The 17396-nt window shown below is 44.2% G+C and overlaps 1 protein-coding gene across 7 annotated transcripts in view; it reads left to right on the forward strand.

Annotated features, from left to right (window-relative positions):
- The window catches only part of PAPPA (pappalysin 1), a 384400-nt gene that overhangs the window by 224234 nt on the left and 142770 nt on the right, over positions 1–17396 (forward strand). For all 7 annotated transcript variants that reach the window (XM_068656712.1, XM_068656711.1, XM_068656714.1 and 4 more), the window contains one exon: positions 2612–3680. In XM_068656712.1, coding sequence (XP_068512813.1) covers positions 2818–3680 — 863 coding nt within the window. In that variant the 5' untranslated portion in view covers positions 2612–2817. The remainder of the gene's footprint in view (positions 1–2611; positions 3681–17396) is intronic.

Genomic DNA, 17396 nt, shown 5'->3' on the forward strand with positions numbered 1-17396 from the left:
TCCAGCAGCTCCATCTGTTCAGCTGAGGTCAATCACTAGCATCATGCAGCACTTCAGAGAGAGAGGAAGATGTTCTTTAATCCTGGCTAGGAAACTGAATTTCCATTCCACAATAATTTATTAGTTCTTTAGGGGAATATTTCCAGCCCCGGTCAGTACAAAAAGCCAAAAAACTTGACCCTTAAAGACTGTATGGTGGACTTCCTCAGAGCTGGAGACCCCAGAAGCCTGTTCCAGGACTTCCAGCCCTCCGTCCGACAGCAGGGAGCTTGGATGCCGTAAGACACAGGTGGAGCAGCTATTGCGTGTGCAGCTGCCCTGGGCCTGCAGGCCTGGAGAATTCGGATGCTGGGCTGCAAAGGTGGCAGGAGAAAGCTCTGTTAAAAAACGTCTGACCAGCTCTGATGGTCTTATTATGATAAGATGAGATCATAGTGTACCTATAAAAAGGTCTCCTTTCAGGAGAGGTGGCTTCATTTCATGCTGGGTTCCATTTATAGGATACGCTTTTACTCTCTTTCTTCAGTATTTCCCACACTGGAAACAAAAGATATTCAATAAGAGAAAGTTATTGAAACAGAATATGGACTCCCACAGAATTTTAATTTTCCAGAGTTGGGTATATTTTGGAACATCCCATGTCCTCACTTTTGTGCCCTGGCTCGCATGGATGCCATACCTATATATAGGGCACGTCCAAATGTTTCTCTGGGGCAGGGGGGAGAATCAATAGAAGGCAGTGTCCCAGAAGAGGAAAGCTTTGTGTCTCTCCTGTAATGCCGCTGGTTTCTCTTCACACCCAGAGACAACTGTTTCCATCCTCGCCCAGTTGCCAGAGACCCCTGCCTGCTATACTGGGATGGCAACTTTTTATGTCTCATTTTTATAACTTCTTTGTTTATGGCTTATTTGGAATTTGCCAACTGTCTTTGGAAACTATCATTGGAAAATACCTTCATTTGAGATTCATAAAAATGCAGACATTTATGGGCTCTAATACATCTCAAAAATGAATGCTTGCTAAAAGTATTTATTCCATAAAGAAGATGTAAAAACCCTCAAAAAACAGGAGATCCCTGACTCTAGAAGGTCACTGGTAGCTTGGCTTTCATATAATGAATTTCTCAGGTAAACATCCATCCCAGCAAATGTCGTTTTTTTTTTTTTAGCATATTTGTTTTTTTCCTTCCCTGTTCCTCCTCCTCTCCTTTCCCGTGATCAGAAGTAGCAGTATAAACTAGAAGCTGGTCTCAAGAAGGTTTTGAACTGAGTGCGCCCTACAGATGAATAAACACATTACCTTCCGAACCCTGGGATCTCTCTTCCAAAGGCAACAGGAAAAGGGGGAGCTCAGAGTCCCTAGCAAAATACCAGCGTGCAGAAAAAAGCCCTGTTTAAATTTTTTTTAACTTTCCCATCAGAAGACTTTTTTGCGGGGGGGAGGAGGAGGAAAGGGGAAGGGTGTGAGGAGCGAGGGGGAAGGTGGGTGCTGGGAGAGGGGAGGAAAAATACAGTGAATGCTCCTGTAACCTTTGCTCTGTTGATACTAGACAAGACTGCACTGTTAATGAGTGATTGTTAACAGATGGCTGTTGAGCAACTTAGTCAGAAGCAGAAGATGTTATTTGCTTGTAGTGCTGGGAGGGTTAGGGTGCAGGGGTGAGGTAAGGGGATATTTAGTCTTTTCATGAGGACTGAACTGTCAGAGATTTATGATTTTCGCTTAGGCTTTTGGAAGGGAAGGCTTGGGGGAAGGAGCGCGTTCTACGTGCTGATAGTAGGAAGGCCATTGGCGCTGAAGGCTCTAACGATTATTTTTTCAGTCAAGGGGTCTCTGCAGCCCATGGCCTTTGAGAACCAAAGGATGGAAATGTATGTCTTTGACTTGCCAGACCTCATATCCCAGGCTGGGAAGGAGTGGGCTCTTATCTTTTGGAATTGAGGACCAGTGGAGAGCTCTCTGGGTGTAGATCTGTGCTTTGTGCTCAAGGGTGCACAAAGCACCGTTAGGTACATTGGTGCGTACCAGTGCAGGCTGATTCTTTACTGGTTTTTAATGGGCATGAATTTGAAGGCAGCCTGAATGCGATGCCTTTGCTCTCTGCAAGATTTGGTCACTTGATCCTACCAAGGTTATCCTAGCCATTCGGTGTCTCTGGAGCTGTGTGGTGGTTAGATGTCATGCTTATTGCCCCTGGTGGGCCTTGGCTAGATGGAAGGTGCAGTGCTGTCAGTGAGGCCACCAAGGACTGCCTCTTGAGAGCATTTTCAGCCAGTGAAGTATGGCTCGAATGAAGGCAAGACAGAATGCACAGTACAGCTTTGTGCCGATAAGAGTTTGCAAAAGGGTTTTGGTCTTCGCTCAGGCGAGGGGAATCCCATTCATACATGCCACTGGCAAATCTTGACTTTTAATAGCAAGTCTTAACATGACCTCCCACAGTCACGTTCTGGATGATTTAATGCCTTTCGTGTATGCTGACTTTGTAATGTACATAGGTGAGTGTGTGTTTATACATAGAGAGAGAGAGATTTATACAATTTAAAGACGAAATTCTTTATTTATTCTGTCATCCTTATTTATTCATATTTCTTTTTTGGGGGCACATAGGACTTTATGACAAATGTTCTTACACCTCCCGTGACCGAGGATGGGTCCTGGGGATTAACACCGTCAGTGACCAGGGGAATAGAGACCCCCGCTATTTCTTCTCTCTGAAGACGGACCGTGCTCGCAAAGTTACCACCATTGCAGCACATCGCAGCTACCTCCCCAACCAGTGGGTGCATCTGGCTGCCACGTACGATGGGCACCTGATGAAACTCTATGTGAATGGTGCCCAGGTAGCCACAAGTGGAGAGCAAGTGGGCAGCATCTTCAGTCTTCTGACCTTGAAGTGCAAGGTGCTCATGGTTGGAGGAAATGCCCTGAACCAGAACTATCGGGGCTATGTAGAGCACTTCAGCCTCTGGAGGACAGCCCGGTCTCAGAAGGAGATCTTGTTGGACATGGGCCAGGCAATTCACAGACAAGACACGCCTCTACCTCAGCTAGTTCTTCAAGACAGTTTACTGAATGTGAAAAACACCTGGTCTCCCATGAAGGATGGCAGCAGTCCTCAGAACAAGTACAGCTACCATCATGGCTATTTGCTGGATACCAGCCTAGAGCCTCCTCTCTGCGGACAGACAGTCTGTGACAACACGGACGTCATTGCCAGCTACAACAAGCTCCCCAGCTTCCGCCGTAACAAAATAGTTCGCTACCGTGTGGTAAACCTCTACGATGACAAGCACCAGAACCCCACTGTCAGCCAGCAGCAGATCGAGTTCCAGCATCAGCATTTAAATGAGGCTTTCAGCCGCTACAACATCACCTGGGAGCTGGAGGTGCTGGAGGTGAAGAACTCTTCCCTTCGCCACCGACTCATCCTGGCCAACTGCGATATCAGCAAGATCGGGGATGAGAACTGTGATCCCGAGTGCAACCACACCTTGACTGGCTATGACGGGGGAGACTGCCGACACGTGCGCCACACGCTCTTCAACAAGAAGAAGCAGAACGGTGTGTGTGACATGGATTGTAATTACGAGAGATACAACTTTGATGGTGGGGAATGCTGTAACCCGGAGATAACAGAAGTTACCAAGACATGCTTTGACCCATATTCTCCTTACAGGTAGGCAATTTCTTAAATGAGATTTTTATGTTCATATTAATGAATATCTGTCTAGGTATTGATCAGCCTGCTGGCTGCTGAACCATTATGTTATTGACATTACAGGCTTTGGCATTTTTTCTTCATTTATTTTTTTCCATAGTATTTGGCTCACATTGCAATTACCTGTATGCAATCTCAGTAATGGTCTTGACAGTGTCTTGCCGTTGAATTGGTTTTCCCTATCTAGACTAAACAAAGCTAGCACTAAAGACTGAAACAGACATTGTCAGAAGACCCATCAGTTGTTGGTTATGAGCAGTATGTTGAGGTATTGCACAGATAATTTTAACCAGAGACTCTTAAGAATGAAGATTATATGCCATGGGAAGCTCATATGTATTTGGAGAGTGAAGAGCCCTTCAGGCACGGAACACAAATACTCTTAGGTATACTTTAATTTTATAGGTACCTTTGGAGGTAGGTAGGTTATTCTATATTCTGGATGCTATGTGAGTACTGATTTCAATAAGCACTGCTGTGGAGGGGCTGCTGAGTCCAGGGGTTATGAGGAGGGAGGTGGGTACCAGATTCTTGGGAGTGCTGTTGCACATGTTGGGTGGGTGACTGAATTCTTCTGTGTTCCTCTATGTAGATATGAAAGCAGGGGTAGAATCATAGAATCATTCAGGTTGGAAAAGACCTCTAAGATCATCTAGTCCAACCTTTAATGTAATGCCACTTTATCACAAGTGGGAGAGGAGATTTCTGTGGATGGATGTGAGTTTATAAAATCATGAGGTGCTTAGCTAATGGCCTCTTCGTGTTGTAGTCTGAAGAGGGTCATCCCCGAGTAACTTCAATCAGTTGAGAAGATCATAGCTACAATTACTTCAATGTGCTTTTGGGTATTTTCAGAGAAGAGTCAGTATGTTTCAATTAAAAAAAAAATGTTTCCTGTGGATGAGTTAGTGATATAAACACACAGAAGATTCTGTCAGAAATTCTGCAGAACTCTGCAGAAATTCTGTCATCTGTATCCCATGTTAAAGCTTTTGGGGGAAATTTCTGGAGTCATGGTGGAAAACCATAAGACAGTCAGAACACCCTGTGTTGTCAACATTGAAATTCAGGTTAAGAAGGAAAGTATGAGCTGTTCTGGAGTTGCTTTAATTATATCAATTCAGGCTATATTTGTAACTTCCTTAGTAGAAAGAAGTTTTTAAACAACATTGTCATCTCAACTGGAGCTTAAAATACACATAATTAAGCTGCAAAGAAATGCTTCCATTCTTCTTTTTTAAAAACTGCAGTGAGCTTTTTTTAAAAAACATCCCTATAGCTCAGCTGGACTTCAGTTACCAGTGAACAAAGCTCAAATGAGGAGCTACTTTAAACACTAATTATTGAAAATATTGAAAGGAAAAATACCAGTCTTTTAATACTGTTCAACTGGAGAGGAACACAACTGAGCAAATATCATCAAAGGCATAATGCAAATTGGATTGTTTTAACACTGAGAACTCGAGGTGTTAGTTATAACAGCTATGACAATTTTTAGAAAAATACATTATTTTTAATCTGATAGTACCCTTTTATCACTTGTACTGTGACCAGCATAATACCCATACAAAATGAAACAAGAAAAGCCTTTTAAATTCTAGTTTTCAGATTTAAGACTGTGCCTTATTGTTATTCTGACATGCAGAGATATTTCTATTCCAAATGAAATTTCTTTGCTGCACAGATTGGTCTTGCACAAGCCCAGGCAAGGAATTTAATTCAAAAATTTGAAGTTACCTTAACATAGCATACCTGCTTTTCATACGCATTTGTATGTTCTTTTTGGAGGCAACCACCTTGCTGAACTTGTCTGGAGAAGTCGCATTCATGGTGTTAAGCTCACAGATCTTCTGTATGTTCACGTTGGCTTGAGAAGCATCTCCTCTGTGACACGCCTAAGTCGGTGAGGGAGGCCTAAACATCTTTTTCCACAACATAGAGCCTGAGAAAATCTGTAGTTCCTCCAAAGATTTTTTTTTGCAACATTTAGATTTCATTTATTTGTCTTTGCGTAGAAGTTGTAACGCAGCTTCGATCATTGGCAGTGAAGCCAAGGTCAGCAGAAGGTAGTCCATCTCTCTGGAGCCTTTCCTTGCTGGCCAACGTGCTCAGCCTGAGCTCATACCCATCACTGTGATGGGTGTTCACACTCAGTATGGCAAAATATAGCAGTTGGGTCTGTAGACATGATCAATGAGGTTTGAAAGGCTGACCTCTGAGCATTTGGGCTAATGAATACAGGTTTAGGGCAGTGGTTTTGTCAGCAAAGCCTTCATTGACTAAAAGGGGGAAGATTCAAACCCTGTGTTTGGCTTTGGCATTGCCCTCAGCACCATCCCCTGAGAGCAATTTCTGTGCCAATTACTGACTCAGTCAAAATGTGTGACTCAGTTGGCACCATCTGGGCCCATTTTGCATCACCAGCCCCTCTTGTCATCACTTTCTTTGGCAGAGGCCTCAGTCCCCTCTAGTGCAGGCCTTGCACCACATCAATGAAGACATCTCCACAGCCACTGAGAGCTCACATCTAATTCCAGGTGTTTCCTCTGCCAAAGCTCAATCTAACAATAGGAGAAGGAAAGGAAACTAACCCTCAGTCTGGTGAGGCATCAAATAAAGTGGGGGGGGTAAGGGGGAGGTAAGGTGAAATAGATGAAATGGTACCAGGAAAAAGTTCCCTGAGCTTTGTGCTATAAAGACTCTTCAGTCTTCCCTGGTACCGGGGGATCTTTAGATGTGACTGGGTTTTGTTCCTTCTGTATTCTTAGTGTCTGCAGTTGTGGCCAGCTGTTCACCATGTGGAGTTTATTCCTGAAGTAATTCTGCTCTTTGGAATCAACCAAAAAGCGCTAATGCTTGATTAATGCTGTTATAAACAGGAACCCTCTTCAGTGCCTCTTCATCCCCGAAAGGAGATGGATTCATTTCCTGTCGCTTTCCTTGGTGTATCAGTCTCAGTGTGGCTGTCTCAGTTCCAGTCCTTCAAGCCTCCATCCTGGGATCTCCTAGAGTTGCTATGAGCCTTGGAGCAAAATACTCTGTGCGTGCTTCTTGACTAATTGCAATCACAGACATGATGGTACCAGAGTAATTTTGAGACAACTCCAATCTGCATTAGAAGTTTCTTGCGATCTCTTTGGCACCTTGGACAAAGTGCTCAGGTACTTTGGTGTTGTCCTTCAGCCACTGTTGTGGTGCAGCTCTCAGGCATTTTTTCTGTCCAACCTCTCCTTCTGGCACCTCCAAAGCTGAGATGTTGTGCCACAGTCGGGTAGCTGGAGTGTTGGTGCATAGAAATGTAAGTACTGTGACACATCTGCAAAGTTTGCCGGAGGGACAGTTTAGAGGGACAGTGCTGATGGATGGGGACTCTGCTCTGGGAGCTGCAGAGCAGAAAGCTGTAAGCATTGTGGTACCAGCTAGATCATCCCTCGTCTTCTTTAATAGCCTACGGGAAGAAAAACAAGACTGGTTATCATTATTCACACAGCAGGCTTTATCTGAGACATCTGCTTAACTTCTTTTTACTAATTACATGAGAGTGGGACAGAATGTATTTAGTCCCAGCACAAGATTTGCAAAAATTGTTCCACTTTCCTTTGTTTCTGTAGTTCTGGGAAGATGAGAACATGCTAAGATCATACATCGTGTCCCAGTACAAAAGGAAGGAGCAAGGATAGACATACTTGCCAGAAAGGCACATTCCTTTTGTTGTTTGGGATACTGCTGGTTACAAAATAGGGAAGACTTTTAGCTCATGACACCTACCATGGCTCTTTTTCAAAAAAAAAAAAAAAAAAAACAACTTGAAACAAACAGCAAGGGATCATAGGAAATCATCCCCTGTAAGTGCCATTTGATGTGGCAAATTCTTGCACCATACTATGGTTAACTGAACCATTCCTTTTATGTAATACTGGGTTTGTACATCAGACTTCACCACAGGATTGCATATCCAGATAAGAAAGCCTTCGTCTTGATGACTTCTTAGGAAAATGCTGATGAAATTCCTGAAACAGTAGAAGCTACTGGAGTGTCTTCAAACTCCCTCGATTCAGACAAAGTACTGAATGCTTGCTGGAAATCCCTCCCAGAAGAAGTGACCTTGGGGATGAGCTTTCTCAACATCCCCACGTGTGCCCTTGAGGCTCACACAGCCCTTCTGCTCGCCAAAACAAGGGGCAGAGAGGAGCTGTATGGGCCCTGAGTTTGTCTGCATTACCTGCCTGTGGGCTCGGAGCAACACGGAGCAGAGAGCTGGGGTCTGGTGCTGTGCTGCTGCCACCCCTCTCTGTGGCCCCTCCAGCTCTGCTATCACACAGCTCAGCACAGCTCCACGCTGCATCACGTCAGCTCACTCCAGATTAAGGACAGTGGCACATTCTGGGCATACGTGAAATAGGCTTGAACTGGACATCTGAACAATCCATAGAAGCTTCTGCCGTAGTTTCGGGCAGCAGTGGCTATGGCAGGGCCTTGTGTGGAGGGCACACTGTTAACAGCCAGAGGGGTCTGGCTAAGCCGCAGCCTCAGGCAGGTAACTAACTGCATCGCTCCTCCGTGAGCTTCTGATCACACTAACTTCTTTGCTGTTTGTTCCTTCTCTTCCACTGAAAACCTTTTCACAAGGCTTCTTTGCAAAACACGGTCAATTTACTCTGGAGGAGGGAGGCACTCGCAATGCCCTTTTTGAGGAGCTAAGAGAGTTATAAGAAATACTCCTTGATTCCCAAGGAAGAATTAATTTCAGCCTAATCCAAAACGCTAAAAAGAACAGAAGAAATTCATCAAAGCTGTTCAATTCAGGAAGCTTGAGGACTTAATCCCCTGCCTTAAAGAGGCCATTGTGCAGCTCTTGACATCAAGGACTCCTGCATTCACACAGGTATCAGAGAGACATATAGCAAATATACGAGTTTTTGTCTAGGGATTCAGTGCTATATGTCCAGTTCTTTAGTTACCAGCCCCAGGGCTGTTTGAAAGGTGGAGAGATAACACTGTCAAGGACAGAGTTGCTGTATCTTGGTAGTTTGCACCCAAAAGCCAAGTCCCAACAGGAAATCCTCTGTTCTCTCTGTTTATTCTGTCCTCTATTCCAGATGTCAGGGATGTTAATCAGCTGGGAGGAGTTGCATCTGTTCCCATGCTAGCAACTGACATTTATAAGTCTAGTATTGAATTCTGATATAGACAGGACTTCAGTGCTAAAGAAACTATTCCTACATCTACAACTGCACACCCTAGAAACACTAGGAGTTTGCTCGATTTAGCTTGACCCACAGTCATCTTTTCCAATGGTATTTTTCAAGAAACATTTTTTCCCCAAGACTCATAGGACTCATGGTTTCTTTCATGGACATTATCCATTATTTAAAAAGATCATTGTCTGGTCAAACTGCAGGATGCTTGGAATAGAGACAGCCTATAAAATCTATGGAGTAAACTATCAGAGATCATTAAGAATCCTTGTGGGAGACAATAGATTAAAGTATTATTATACTCTCCAGTGCTAATGCAGACCCATTTGGCTCTGGAACCCCACCTGGAAGATTTGCAAGCACAGAGTCTGCGGATTCAGCAAGGACTCTGCAGCACTGCGTCTTGCAGACCTGGCTGCCCGGCAGACACCGCCGATGCTCCCCATAACTCCTCGCCAGCCTCAGTTTAAACAAACAAGGTGGAGTTCATCCCCTTGCGTGTTCTGAGAAGCAGCAGTCTGCATAAGGCTGCTTTATGCTCTTTGCTGATCAATGCACATTACACCGTCTCTCACACCCCCCCCTCAGTTTGATCATGTCCAAAATGCCTCTTTAAGTGCTGTGAGGCTGTGCTTAATCACCCCATTTTTCTCCTGTATCCCTTTGGGTGCAAGCTCTCGTCAGCAGTAGGTGTGAGGTGCCCCTTGCGTTTTTAATTAGCGGCAACCAAAGCCTTCTGTAAATTCAGGAGGTTGCACCTTTCACGCAGAAAGATGCAAAGTACAGGCTATTTCTGTGCCGAGCTTAACCAGGTGCAATACTTCCATTTGCAATTCCAATCCTATCTTTCAGAGTTCTTTCCTGATAGGAATTTAAATCCATTTCATGCAATCCATAGCTGCCCTTTGAGGAAATTCGGAGCAGCAACCTCCACAGTGCTCATTTATACCATCCGAGAGCACAATGCATTTGACTTTGCCCCTCACGTGGGTTGCTGCATTTGGACAAACAGTACTTCAGCTGTTTGTTTGTTTTTCCTAATGATCTCTTCACTGTTGCTGCCTGTGGAAATGTACAGAAATGTTTTAGGAGAGAGGATGCTGACTTGTGCTGTGTCCTGGGGGACTTCGCTCTGTGCAGCCACACTTGAGACTCTCGGCATCTCTGCTGCCTTCACGTGGGGGCTTCGCAGGGTTCAGGAGAAGGGGTGAGAAGAATAAGGTGATTTTTCTTTATATAGTCTCAGCTGAAAATGTTGATGTGAGTGCAGGCATTGATACTGGCCAAGCAGCTCTGCCTTTGCCCAGTATTTGAACTCAGTGCTGGGGGAGAAAGCCAACCCAAAAGTGTGGTTACTCAGAAAGTAGCAGTTGCTACAAGTAGTCTATGTTTTGGGGTAGAAAGATAGCCTTTATGCCACAGAGGACTTGTTTGTAGCCTCAGGAGATATGGTAGAAGGACTGGGAAAAGGGATGCATGTTCCAAGCAGAACAGATAACGCTGTGCTGTGATGTGCAGAGCGATGATGTTCTTGACATAGCTGGGAGAGCTGCAGCTCGCAAGTAAGGCAGGTTTTGTGGGAGGAAGGCAGGATGTCTCCTTTTTCAGCCAATTAATAGTGTAAGGACAAAAGATAAGACTAAAAAGAAGGGTTTACGAGTTTAAAGTCTTTTCCTTTTTTTCCCAAATTAATCAGTTAATCTATAAAATAAGGTTTGTCTCGGTAAATTATTGCTTATGATTTCTTGTGGGCTTTCCGCTCTGAGTTTGTTGGCCTGTTGGAGGATTTCAGAGGTATGAGAAGGAGTGTGTGTGGCAGGGGATTTGTGTGTGTGTGTATGTTTAAATTTGATAGCTGGAACTGAGTGAAGAGGGGATTAAGTAAATGGAAAGGTGAGGGAAAAGAGGAAGGTCCTGGACAAGATTGAAGGAGGCAGAGGCAGATCTGTAGGCAATAGCGCGAGGAACAGTCAGTGTCTATTGCCCCTTGCTTGAACTTCTTTGGCACCGGCTCCTGATGCTTTAAGTCCCTGTTTGCCTCCTCCCTATTCTCTTTTCCTTTCTTCCCCAAGGCAGTTCGGTCCTGAAGTACAGGCTTTCTCCTCTGCCCACCCAGGGCAAGAAGGGAATTTCACAGTTTATCTCCTCGTACCTGCAGCACGAAGAACTGATGGCCCTTCAGACACCCCAGGGCCAGGGCACTGTGGAGCTGTTCTGTCACCTTGCCACTAACCACCACCAAGATGTGCTTGTGCAAAGATCACTGAGAAGTCCCCATCCCACAACCTGGCAGGGTGCTTTCGCCAGGAACACAAAACGCCGCTGTCAGAAACAATTCCGTGTGTGCCGGCTGAAGTGGAGGTATGGGACCCACACACGGCAGAGGAAGATCAGGAGCACTTGCTCTGCTGGGGTCACTGGCATCCTGTCCTTCAGTTTTGTTCTGAGTACATTTGCACATTTGCGGTTCTGGAGTTTCTCAGAGCAATTCAACTGAAACTACCCAGTTTGCACACAATTTCAGCACCCCAAATTAGCATAAATTTGCAAGAAAGGGCTTTCCGGTTCATTAATAATGGGTGGGTGGCTACACCATCAGAGCGCTTGTTCCCGGTTTCCAAAGGGATCAGGGAGAGCTGTGCTGAGGAAACTTCTTGGAGTACTTAAAAGTTTGGGGTATGAAAGTCTAATAAACCTCCAAAAAGCCAGGAAATTTGGAGTGAAGGCTGAAACTCCATACCTAGTGCACCCTACCGGGTCTTTGTATTTCAGAACACGTTGTGTTTGTTCGCTAAAATACCTCCAGTATGGGGCTCTTTAGGGTGGGGTTTCACCTTTAACTCTAAATTTCCTGGCATGTGTGAATTTGAAGTACATGCTTAACTTTTCCCTAGTGCTGTTTTTCATTTTTAATTTCCTTTTTCTTTTAAAGAAGGGACCCTGCTAAAGGGACCCCTGCTAAAAAGGGACCTCACTGAAATCAAGATTAGAGATTTTGGCCTAATTTGATCTTTCTAAAATTCTTCAGGAGAACTAGGGTTCAGCATTTTTTATTTCTACCATTGTTTTAAAGACTCCTGTGGCCAATCCACCCTAGTGCAAAATACTGATAAAATCTGCACCCTGCAGACCAATTATTTTGGAAGGTACCCAGATGTTTGAGTAGTGTATAACAGAGCTTGGGAACAGTGGATGTCTCATGAAGATTCTACCTAGAGATCTGCTAACAGCCATTGAGGCATGAGCTGTTTGTTATGAGATATATTATTTCCCTTAATTCAATAATTGCAGAATAAACCCAGTTGTTAGGTTACATCAGTGATAGTAAAACAGTGGAAATAGCAGTGGTTTGGAATAACAGCAATGGCAATTACCTGCAGTGCTTTTAAAAATAATTTGGGCCCTAGACATTGAAAAGATGTGTCATCGCAGATTTGTGTGAGGGCAGCTTCGGCAGAGTTGAATTACGAGGCTTTAGAAAATAAAATTCTTTCTGCTGCCTCAAAATTCATCTTTTGAGCTGTACTGACAGTAGATAATATGGAATAAATTTGCTTCTCATGCTACGTCCTTGTAGTGTCAATAAATTGAGGACTTCAATGAGAAGCTGTGGTAGTCGTTTTCCCCAGCGCAAGACTTCGTTTTTCAAATCATTCCCATCAGCTTTGCAGGGAGAATTTATCTTAGTGAAACATCCCTTGGGAAATCTGAAAAAAGCACTGAAGTTACGTGGCATTGGCTTTGTAAGTGCCTGCAGCTTCAGACCAGGTGTGGCGTAAGTGCTGAGAGCTCGAGCCTGCTTTCCAGAAGAGCTGAGGCTCCCGTACTCCCTGCAGCTCCTTACCCCATGGCTCTGGCATCGTGCAGACTTTGTGTGGAAGTCCTTGGAAACTGGCAGTTCCCAGGGATTTGCAAGAACTTAAAATTCGAAGGAAAAATTGGGGAGCAAAGCTGTTGCCACCAGGTGCTTTGTCACCAGGAGCTCCGCTGCGATGGGACAGATACCCTATGGTGCTGAGATGACGAGAAATTCCCTGCATCCTCTGCTGAGCTGAATACGTCTCAATCCGACATGTAAAAGCCTGTTCTTGCTTTACCAGGAGACAATATTCCTCTCCTTTCACGCTTTGCAGCATGGCCCCATCAACATCCTCGTGTGTATTTCCAGCCCTGACTTTGTAATACGGATCACAGCTGGTTGGTTTGAATTTCCCCAGAGTTACCCAGGATGCTGCTGAAAGCACAGGAAGAGCAGAAATGCTTTAATCAGTTAAATCAATCAAACAGAAAAAAGTAGACTAGACCTTAAAATTTACCCCGCGACCTTTGGTGCTAGTGCGATGACGTTTTTGTTCTACTTCTTTAAGTGCGAGAGTTTTATTGGGACTTGGCAGAAGGGTGGAGCGAGGAAGACACGCGAGGGGGGTTTGCTAAGTTAAAAAAAAGAACAAGAAAATGTCAGCGAGAAAATGGAAATACCCTGATGTTTCTCCAGCCTGGTGCTGGAGTCGGTCTCTCCCTCCTCTTGCAGGGAAGGGGCTCCTTTTCCGTTAGCTTGACTATGGCCTTATTTAATCAGTTTGCTCTGACAGGGAGCCAAGAAAGGGCTTTGCTGTGCGATGCTGGGTCCTGTGTGCGTTCAGGCATCCACAGCTGCTCCCTAGCAAGGGTTGGCTTTTGACTACTGAGGTATTTTTTTATAGCCACAGAGGGCAACTATTAATAGATGAGATTTACCAAAACACAGAGCTACGCAGCGTGGTGTGGAGGGGAAGAGGGAAACCTGTGTGATTTATGCTAGGAAAATTCCATGTCGAAATTACACTGAAAGACACAGTAAAAGTGAATATGCCAAGAAGGGGATTTAATCTGTTACTCGGGCCTTGCCAGCGTTTCTGCTCCCTTAATGATTTGCTCCATCACATGAAGTATGTTGCTGAATTACTTCTTCAGAGCTGAGCAGCACAAATTATAGTAAGGATAAAGATAAGACACACGGAGTGAAAATATCGGCTTTTCTGAGATTTGATTAGGCTGCGAAAGAAATGCCAAAAGGAAGCAGAGGCATTCCTGACCCTGAAGACATTGCAGTTTGATCAGATGCGGGATTAGGGGTAAAATGTGCAGAATTCCACATTGTGTGGTAGGAACAAGCTGATTGGGAACTTGCCTCTTTGTTTATCGGGTCATTTATAATTTCTGTGATACGATGTAATGAGACTTGTGCCCCTGTCAGGCTCACAAACAGTAGCTGTGTATTGAAGAAAACAGGCTAGGGAGCACTGAGAGAAAGGAATGAGGTTGTCAATTTAAGCTTCTTTTGCAGTCAGAGCTCAGACATTGATTAAATAACAGAAAATCCAGAGGATATCAATTAATAGACCCGTTACTGTCATCTTCTATTCAATTTCTGTGCACTTTCCAAAGGCACAAAAAGGAATTTTATGCCCAAAACAAGACCCACTGACTATCAGCAGTGTGTGGGTATCAAAAATTGCCCTTTGCATTTGAAAAGCGTTGCTTTAAGTTATTCCGCATTTACTTGATTTGTTTATTTGTTTTGTTTAATTAAAATGAGATAGGGAAAGATTAATTGGTGAGAAATTCTAAGTAAATAAAGAAATATGTTGCATTTGTTTGTTGAGGAGGAGAGGTAGACCTCCAAAAGACCAGAGCGCAGTTTGTTTCAAGTGAGCACTGTGGAGCGTGAAGATGTGAAGATGTTTCCAAACTGCCTGAACCGCTTCTGTTTGCAAAGCTGGCTGAGAACACTTAGAAAAGAGCATTTTTCTGTGATCTGATTTCCATGAGCTTGGTGATGCTCTATTCCTGTCCTCAATCCCAGTGGGCACGAATGGAGACAAACAGAAGAACGCCTGAGATGTATTATGAAATGGCATTGACATTATGCAAAATACCTTACTGTGTTTGCACTTGGTATTTCTGGTTAAGGGCTTTTATTTTAGTTTCATGTATGGCTTGGTTTCTGGTAAGGACTAATTCTGTGTGTTGCTGATTCCTCCCAAAACGTGTAGTTGCAACTTTCCTTTACTGCTGAGGCGAAGCTTTGGCTATTTGTGGCTGTTGCTCAGTTAGTTCCTTAGGGGAGCAGTCATGCCATCTGCTCGCAGCAGGGATAGACACACAGCAGAGGCACGATTCAGAGAATTAAATCTTAAAGTCTTTATAATGGAAGGACGGAGGTAGGTGCTTCCACTAGGATGCAGAGCGCCGAGGCTAGAGGCTGAAAATAGGTATGTAAATGCCACGCACGATTTACATCAGGCTTCCCCATCACACTGCATTCCTTAGCAGTCATTCAATCATCTCTATTTTTACATGTATAATATTGTTCCAAATGTGTGTTATGCTTTCTGTCTGGAGTAAGTTACGCATCCCAGGCTCTTTGAAGTCCGTAGAAAGATTGAACTCCAACAGACTTCGGTCTTTGGCTTGGGTCTCCACATCCAGAGCACGAGTGAGGTCGAGAGCCTTCCCGAGACGAAGGGCAATAGCTGAGAGGGGAGCTCCTACAGAACTGCACTGCGCTAGAGTAAGTGGAAGAAATGTTTTGGGTAAGGATTGATGGCAACAGTTCACAGCATTATGAAAATTACTTCCCTTTTGCCTCCAGCCTTTTTACCACTGCTGTGTCAGTGCCAAAAACCAGAACTCACTCACTAATTCTTCCAGAATTGATCGGTCATGATAAACTTCCAAACACAGAGTAAAATGCTTCTGTCAGACACATCACAGTGTTTCTCCCAATTTGCCTGAAGATACCTATGCTGTTTAACATCCCCTCTGCTCCCACTTGGATTCAGATAAGGGACAGAAGTTCCTGGCTTCCTCCTCATCTGCTCAGAGTTCCTGTGATAGTTTTACTTCTGGGGATAGACTCATTCATGTATTTTTTGCCTCAGAATGTCTAGTTTTGCCTTAAAAATGCAGGCTCACCTTTGTCTTCATCAGACAAAAAATTCTTTTTAGAGTTGTCTGGGAATGATTACCAGATAACTTCCAGTTTTTGATCAAAAAAATGGTCAGCAGGAGATAGCAGGGGCTCCCTCTGCCCCCAGCCCAAGTGAAGGAGGCAACATCTCAGACTTTGCAAAGTTCTTGAGATGTGCTTGAGCTGGCTGTAGAGGAGCTGCAGAAGTGAGGGAATTCTCCCTCTCGGCCTCTGACAAGTAGACACAAGAGATTTCATGCTGAAATACATTTTATAAACTCAGGTTTGTATAATTAGGGGTCTGTGTTTGGGAATCAGTGGACAAAAATGACAACCTGCAATTTTTGCTGGATCCTTTGTGGAGCTAGGTTAGCAGTCATCAAGATCTTAAGTCCTGCAGTAGTTGTTAGCGACACGTTACTGATAAATTATTGCAGTAAGCCAGGGTGGGAGTTGGTTGAAATGTGCAAGTTGAGTGACGGAGGGTGAAGTGTCATGAGGAAGTCAGACTGCATGGCATGGCCTGCCTACCGTGGGGATACTCGTGGCAAATGTTGGTATAGAAGTGAAGGAAAATCAGTTTTCCCTCTTTCGTCTTACTATCTGACAATGGATAACAGATCTTTGCCTTCTCGTAGCCCTTTGTTAGGGGTCTGTATTTGATTCAAGTGGATCCACAGACTTGTGGTGCCAAAACAGGCAATTTCTGCACTCATGTCTGTAGGCCAAATATATGGGTATGATTTCCTCTAGTTTACTGTTACATGCTGGATCAGTATTGTACCTTTCATAATCTGCCAGTCCAATTTTGTAGGGTCTTGGGAAATGTGTCCTCCAGGGAATGCTTACAATCAGTCTTAGGCTTTGGTCTGATAGAGCCTGTGTTGTGCTGTACGTGTTAGCAGATCCATATGTGAGACAACATAAATGTCCTCCCATCCACCCAATAACCTCAGCTTTTGATGCGTCTGCTGCCCCATTTCCTTAAGGGGTAGAGGACCTTGTCTGCTTGACATATCCTTCAGTTCAAGAAATGTCCAGTCTCAGAAGCACACATACACCATGCCTTTTTCTTTACCCTGTATCTTTGCAGAAGATGCAGGTCCTGGGGAGGTTTAAATTCAAGGAAGACTGATAATTCCCGAGCGCTTGGAAAAGGCACATTTACATCTTTCCTGCTGCTGCTTGTCAGGGGCTCAGCAGAGAGAAATGAGGGGCAGGGTTTTGATGTTAATGAGTTAATTATCTTAGCGAAGGCTGTTACAGCCACTGCTACCTCATGTTCCATCTCCCAACAGTAGTCGCTTGACGAAGTCATCATCTACTTAGTCCTCTCTCCCTCACCTTCTTTTCCTTTCTTTCTGTCTTCCAACTGAACAGGAATACAAAATGAAAAAAAAAATTAAAAATAAAAAGTTGGATTTAGAAAACATACTGTCCGCAGTATTTTCTTTCTGCAGCTCTGAACTATTTCAGTTGCAGGTGTGTTGGTGTTTCTGCCAGATCACCTGGCAATTTACTGTG

Source organism: Anas acuta, chromosome 20, assembly GCF_963932015.1.
Source record: "Anas acuta chromosome 20, bAnaAcu1.1, whole genome shotgun sequence".
Taxonomy (NCBI): Eukaryota; Metazoa; Chordata; class Aves; order Anseriformes; family Anatidae; genus Anas; species Anas acuta.